General features: G+C 45.7%; 1 protein-coding gene across 1 annotated transcript in view; it reads right to left on the bottom strand.

The window, feature by feature from the left end:
- Window positions 1–1,096: 1,096 nt before the first annotated feature.
- The window catches only part of SSU72 (SSU72 homolog, RNA polymerase II CTD phosphatase), a 46,880-nt gene continuing 40,593 nt past the window's right edge, over window positions 1,097–7,383 (bottom strand). Inside the window, exons 3-5 of the mRNA XM_020976196.2 lie at window positions 6,425–6,564; window positions 4,807–4,925; window positions 1,097–2,606 (exon numbers count right to left, since the gene is read on the bottom strand). Coding sequence (XP_020831855.1) covers window positions 2,505–2,606; window positions 4,807–4,925; window positions 6,425–6,564 — 361 coding nt within the window. The 3' untranslated portion in view covers window positions 1,097–2,504. The remainder of the gene's footprint in view (window positions 2,607–4,806; window positions 4,926–6,424; window positions 6,565–7,383) is intronic.

Raw genomic sequence — 7,383 nt, 5'->3', positions numbered from 1 at the left:
TCCAGGGTTCACCAGCGTTGTTCTTTGGTGTTACTGCTCTCGGGGAATAGCAAGATTCTGGGTTAGAAGGGAGCTCAACTGTCACCAGGACCTCATTTTACAGATGTCCCAATACAGTGACAGAGCCTCCAATTGTAAATCTGACTCCAAGTCCAACCTGCCTTCTACTTTGGAACGTCTCAGAACTTCAAACCTCGGGGGCCCACCAAAGCCATTATTTCTTCCCACCTTCAGTCGGGGCCAACAGCAATGGGGCTGAGAGACCACCACTTTCTCATCTGATGCATCCCAAACATACCCCAGCCTTTCCTAGTTTTGACAGCAAGAGATTCCAGTCTTCAGAGGTGCTAGGTGAAGAGCTGGACTGTGTTCAAAACAATGAGGTAAAAAAAATGCTTGGGGGTGAAGAGGAATCCCTGGAAAGGTGATGGAAGAAATGAGCAGCCAAGCTGTAAGGCAGGGAACCAATTAAGGGTGTATATATATACCATATTGACATGCTGCATTAGGGTTTACAAAGCACTCTTCCCCCTACCAGCCTGGCAAGCTAAGTGCTGCAAGTAGGATTCACCCCATTTTATAGACGAGGAAACTCACAATCAGTAAGAAAGGAACGGATCACAGTGGTGGTATTCAAACTGAAGCCAGCAGGTAGAGAGGGTGCAGGGGCAGTAAATGGTAATGCCACCAACTGGTAGAAGAGCTTAGAAATGCTGGACAGGCAGAGGGAAGGAAAGGGAAATGCCATCAGAATGTTTTGTGGAGCCCACCCGCCCTGTCCTTCCAGGGCCGATCCTGGAGCTGGGACAAAGGCATTTTGGGGACCTGGGTTGTGTGTTGCAGCCAAGGCTGAGGTCTGGTTGTGAAGACCACCTTCCAGGGGAATAACCAGGGCAGCAGACTAGAGAAGCCACCCCCAGCAGGCAAGGTTAGCATCAGCTGCCCACCATCAAAGGGGTCTGCACTGGCATCTCACTTTGGACGCCAACCAAGAATGAAAATTCTCTTCTTATCCCAAATCCTAATGCTAGAAATGCAAGACAAGGTAAAAGTACTCCCTCTGGCTGGAGAGCACTTAAATAAAGGAGTGACATGCTTATTCTTTATTTAATTTATTAAGTCAGGAATTTATTACCTCAACAGGTAAACAAGCTGACACTAGAGACAGGAAAAGAGGCAAACTTGTGTTGGACAGATCCAGCAAGGGTTATTAAGGAAGACAAGGCTTTCTGAGGCGGCAGCCTCAGCCTCTGGGAGGGGGAGGCCAAAGACATGACCGCCATCCATCCACTTCCTTACAGGGCTCTTCAGCAAACTGATTCTCACATTCTCTTCTGCAGGCTTCGGAAAAATTAGGGAGGCAGACCCGACTGGGTACAGCACCAGGGCTTTTGAATCGAGGCCATCTTCCTGACCTGTGTGGTTTCAGTAAGTTATCCTACTCCGTCACCCAGCATGAGGGGAGCTTCTTTGTCGCTTCGAGCAGCAAATAGGTTATCTACAAAAAAGGTGAAGAGACCTGCAGCCAGAATGAAGTGAACAGAGCCGCCTATCTGTGCCCCTCCAACCAGCCGGCGACTGGAGCTCTCCAAGGTGCTGAGGCAGCTTTTGCGGAATAGGCCCCCCCTGAATCTAAGGTGGCTCCTCCTGCTGGGAAGGTTCTCTTAGAGTCAGAAAACAAGGAACCCTTCTGGGAACTTGTTACTTTTTTTTTTAAACCTAACAACAAAACCAAACCAACCACAATGTTTGCTCGGAGTCTGTGCTGAACTTCTAGTGAACCAAGACCAGATTTGTCCAACAGCAACATTTCTGAGCGAAGAGGCAGGCATCCTGAGGAGGGCCGGTGTCCCCGGGGACGTCTGTGGGCCCAGGGCCAGTCAGCGTGGTGGTTCTGCTGCTGTGCCCCTACTCACTGTCAAGTTTCCATTTTCAGAACTGCTCCTGAATCCCGGCTTTCCATCAACAACCTCCCTTTAGTGCAATGTGACTGGATCCAGGTTCAGAAAAAGGGAGCAACTAACCCTTCCATTCTGAAGGCAGAGGACAGCGCCAAGTTCATACCTAGCAATATATACTCCATTGTTTCATTCAGGTCTTTGTATACTTCAGCCAATTACGGTAACGAAAAATGTACAACTAAAGAAATGAATAAGCTAGGGGGGGAAATATAACATAAACCTTTTTTTTCCATTCAAAGAAAAATATCCTCATTATAATTAATATCCCACTTATAATAAGGAAAAGTGGGATAGAAAAAAAAACTTGATTTTTTTTACTATGGCCTTTATGTGTCTCTCTCTTCTCATGTTATATGTACAATGTATTTGGGTAATACTGCCTCCTTCTGGCAGAATACCTGAAAGTAAAAACAAACACCGTGAAGAAAAAAAGTATTAACAAAGGAAGATTCGAAGGTGGTCTTCAGGGAGAGTAGGGAACAGTCAGAAAACTTGACCCCCATGCTTCGTTCAGCTCCGAGGCCTGCAAAGCCAAGGCGGGTGTCAGTAAAAGCAAACCGTGTGGAGGAAAGTCCTGCTGCTTTTCTCCTCAAATTCCTGTAATAGCTCGTCGATCTCATTCTCCATGTCTTCTGTGTGTTGTATCTAAAGGAAAGAAAGAAAGAAAGGCACACACGCCATCTTTAGAGAGAAGCTGGCGACAGGGGGCAGGCAGACAGCCTTGAAGCAAGAGGTGGAGATGTGGGGGCTGGGAGCGGAGTCTGGTCGTCCTCCCCTGGGCCCTGGGCCGGCCTGGACTACCTAACATAGTCTCATGTCAAACACCACCCCAGGCCGCCCCGCTGGAGGCAGGCAAGTTTTCTGTGACACACCTGGATCCCGCTTCTCCCAAATGCCTAGGGGGAAGGTCCCAGGCACTCCAACAGTGCAGGGAGCTAGCTCCTCAGGATTCCCCTTCTGCTGGGGAAGGAGACAGGTGTGAAACAGACCACAGACCCTGCAGTGCTGGTGCAGAGCTCCTCTCGGAGCTGGGAAAGCCCTCGAAAGCTACACTTCTATCTGACAGGAATCAACAAAATCCTCCATCAGAAGCAAAACCAACCAGCTTAATGGTGTGATCTACTGTCTCCAAGTATTAAATGGATGTCATCTCCTGACCCAAGTCAGCAGGGCAGCAGCCTCAGGACCCTCCACACATGGAGAGGATGAGGGCTTTGCCATCTCTAGCACTAAGGGCCATGCAGAGAGGTCCAAGCTGGAGGCCACGAGAAGCAACTAGGTCCAGAAAGACACTAAGCCAACTCCTCCACCAATCTATCAAAAACTGATGATGCAATATTTCCTGCAAAGCATCAACCTGACAGGGCTTAATACATATGCAGAAGACCAAGGAAATGACTATCTCCTTCCTCATCCTGTCCCCTTTCAAGGCTTTCAATACTCCAGCTTTGCTTTCTAGGATCTTCTGTACAACAAACAGAATCCAACTGGAGGTTTTAAGTCTTTGGAACAAAGTACCGTATTTAGTGTGAAGATGAACACCTGCCATGACCCAAATTGGCTCATGGCACTCTAGAAAAATGGACAATTCTGTGATAACCTCTCAAGACAAATGTATGAACCCTATCAGAAACCTCCAATGTCCCTTGAAGAATGTGGTTCCATGGAGATGACCAGCAGTAGGGAGGCCCACACTGCTTTAACATTCAACCCAAGTGTGTGGGAGAGAAATACCTGACCTAGAAACACAGCAGAAAAGAAAAAAGAAGTGCCCTTTTAAAACAGCAGCATCTTCAACTATTCAGGGGAAAAAACATAGCTACAAGAGGCAGAAAACATCATTTCTACTGCTTCACAATCCCAAAGACTTTACAGAACTGAAGATAAATGTGGCAAAAAGAGACAAAGCTTCCATGCATTGACAGGGAAGCTGCTTTAGTTCAGGTAAACCCTTGTGGAGAGACAAGTGCCTTCTGAGACCCGGTTTCTTAAACAAAGTCAGAAACGGAAAGAGGTTCTCTGGAAGGGTGACAGCATGACATAATAGCTGGCCTTGGATGTAGAAATGAGCCGCTCTCCAGTCCTGCCCCTAACACTTCAGACAGCTCTGTGACCCTGGGCAAATCACTTAACCCCAAGTGGCCCCAAAGCAACTCCTCCAGACTATAACAAACAAGTCGTCCATCTGAATTAGTGAAGGAATTTTCCATCCTAGGAGTTCCCTATGCCAGTGAAATCACAGGTGTGGACAAAAATGAAAAGTAAAAACACATGAATTGTATTGGCTCATTATTAAAGCTCAACCACAAAAAGCAAATTCTTAAATCTGAGCACTACATGATGTAATGATTTATGTACATCGTACACTGATCTAGTCTCTTCACCTTCTTGGGCAAACATTTGTACAGGGAGGCGCATTTCCTGGTTTTCTAGAAAAAAAACACGAAGACCTACTAATGACTGAACAACTCTCTCACCTCTACTCCAGGTATGATCCCGGAGACTACATGTGTGAAGCATTCATGTGCAGGTGTGGATTTTATTTCTAATACTCTTATGGTTTGTTCATTACAAGAACTGGGCACTGTACCGATGAGCCTCTAAAATAAATATGGACATGAAACTGTTTTATTAAAAAGTATAAAATGTCCTCTAATCTGTCAGGCGACAAGCATTTGCCACGTGTGTCTTGTCCTGCTTGAGGTCACATGCTAAAGCCATTCTGCACCCAGTGGGGTCCTCAATACAGGCCCGCCCAAGATGAACCAACCACCTGGAAAATGGGTATGGGAAGAGGACTTTGGGAAATGCAGGTCCCAGAAATCAAGGCTCCAAGGACACTTACACACTGACAGAGCTCACAAATGAGAAAGGCTCCTAGGGTGGCTTCTTCGTGGTTGTCCTGAATGTCCACATTAATCACATGCACTGGCTGGCAGGTCTCTTGCTCTCTGGAATTTAAGTCTAATTGGGAACACAATGACACACAAGTATTAGAACACTCAAGACATCCAAGAAAACAGGAAAGGCTGGAGCAGTGCAGATTCCCCAAGGACAAAGGAGATCAGCTTCCTACTGGCATCAAGCCAGCAGGCAGGCTCTTGTCCTCAGTGGCCTGCTCTCTGCATCAGGTCCTTGTGCCCTACGGGGGAGTCCTACTAAACCCAAGCCAACTTTCACAGGGAACCCTTCTCTCTTAGCAGACAAACTCTGCTTCCTGAGTCCTCATGTTCATGGCTCAGGCCATGCCCAAGAATCACCTTTCCCTAAAAGGGGATCCTGCAATTAGACATGGCCTCCAGAGTTCAGGACATACCAAGGAGGGGGAGAACTCAGGAAACTCCACGTGCTTCCTCAAAAATCATAAGCACAAGCCTCTGTCAGATTCCGTGCTTTACCTATGCAGCTGAGATGCCACGGTACAGCATGGATGAGCTCTCAAATACCAAATTTCACCGTTCACTTGCTAAGTTTCTAAAGATGATTCAACTCTCACACGATCCATCCATACCACACAGGACCTATCCCCTTAAAAACTGCAACCAGAATGTTTTTTTGTTTTTTTTTAAATAACATAAAGAACACGCCTGATGGGTCAAGACTGTGCTCAGCCCCAATCTAGACATAGCCATTTCTGTATTCTCTGGGAGGAAGTGAGCTCACATGAAACAGGGTTGTTAAATCCCCAAACAATTCATCTGGGTTTAATGAGAAGTGGGCCAAATAAATACAGTCTCATGGTATCAAAGAAAATAGATTAAATTTCTATACCTATAAAATGGGCTGGTTGGTCTAGGTAATCCCCAAGGTCCTTTCCTCCCAGCTTCAACAGTCAATGAGTCTCTGACACTCAGTTATTCAGGCCCCTGGCTCCCTGCCGCCCCCCCTCCCCCAACTCCACACTTCTTCATTTCAGTTTTTGGCTAACTTCTATCTGGTAATGAGGGTACAAAGGCTTCAGCTGGTAAGAGGAAGAAAGGATTATATATGGATTTCATTTGGCCAATGAACCAAGGACTGGAGCTCTGTTATGGATGAGCCGGCCCCCCTTCATCATTCTTTCTCTTCCTGTAGCACAACCACCCATGGGCCCACAGCATTTAGCATCAGGAATGGTGAAATCTCATCATTAGAACTTAGGATGGATCTCAAAGCTGCCTCTCTGGAACCAAGAGGATCTTTCCTTGCTTTAACTGGTAGCTAGCTTGTAGCAACACAGAAAATGCAGCAAACTGACTCTAAATGGGAAAGCAGAGCAGAGAATAAATAAAACACATTGGTCTTAAAGTCTTTCAAATAGTCAAAGGAACCAATGAGGTCACTGTCTTTTATTTTTTTCCCTTTTGCTGGAATTGTTGAATATTCTTTTTCCTTGGGCTCCACTGAGGAACTGACTTTGCTTCTAACCAAGAACATATGTCAAATAAATGATCTGTGAAGCATATGTTAATTAATATTCTTACCTTCTACCACCTGGTCATAGACTCTCTCTTCACAGGTAAGGATGAGATCAAACAAATCTTTACAGTTCTGGAATCTTTCTGGCCGGGGTTTGATTCTCTTATTTCTGTCCAACATGTGCAAAATACCATTCTGTGTATAGCTAAGTGACTAGAGTTAAGGAACTCAGAATGAACACCTTCACCTCCTCCCCACTTTGCCCTTTATTTTCATTTTAGTGTTAAGTTTGGCACAATGAACATTTTGGTAAATTACTCCTGCAGAGCAGATAATTTTAAGTGCGTATGTGAAATATATTTAAAAAGGAGAAGTCAATAACAATCTCTCCACCCATGAGCTCCAAGTCACACTTCATTACAAACTCTTCAGTGCTTTTCCTTTCAAGGGAAGCAAAGCCTTCCCAGGTATTAACCCTGGCAGTGTCTGAGGTGGCTGCCAGGGAAACAAATGATTTGAAAGCCCGCTTCCTGATGTGGGCACACCTGAGACGGCGGGTCACCACAGAATGACCAAGGGGTTTGAAAACTGATCCTGGCACTTATTTTCTATGTGACAATGAAGGGTCTTCCTTAGGGCCTCAATTTCTTCACATGTAAAATAAGGGAACTGGACTCGATGGGCTCAGAGCTCCCTTCCAGGTAGGATCTTATGGCAGCAATGTCACCTCACTGCATCATTCTTTCCTAATTAAAACTCTCCCATACCTCTGCCTGATCATTAATGGAAAAAGTAAAAAACGGAGGCATCCAGAACCCTGGGTTTACATCCTGCTTTCAGACACCTGACTAGCTGTGTGACCACAGGTAAGTAAATAGCCTAACATTTCAGAGACTCAAATGGGGGCAATGATATCTATGTATCTAAAAGGTTGTTATGAATAAAGCATTCTGAAAACCAAGCATGAGACACTGGTGAATCATTATGAGTATGAAGAATTCCTTGGCTCAGACAGGAAACATTC

This window comes from Phascolarctos cinereus, unplaced genomic scaffold, assembly GCF_003287225.1.
Source record: "Phascolarctos cinereus isolate Bilbo 61053 unplaced genomic scaffold, phaCin_HiC Scaffold_726;HRSCAF=1367, whole genome shotgun sequence".
Lineage (NCBI taxonomy): Eukaryota > Metazoa > Chordata > Mammalia > Diprotodontia > Phascolarctidae > Phascolarctos > Phascolarctos cinereus.
The sequence above is the reverse complement of the archived record's forward strand: the minus strand, read 5'-3'. Positions and strand labels throughout refer to the sequence as shown.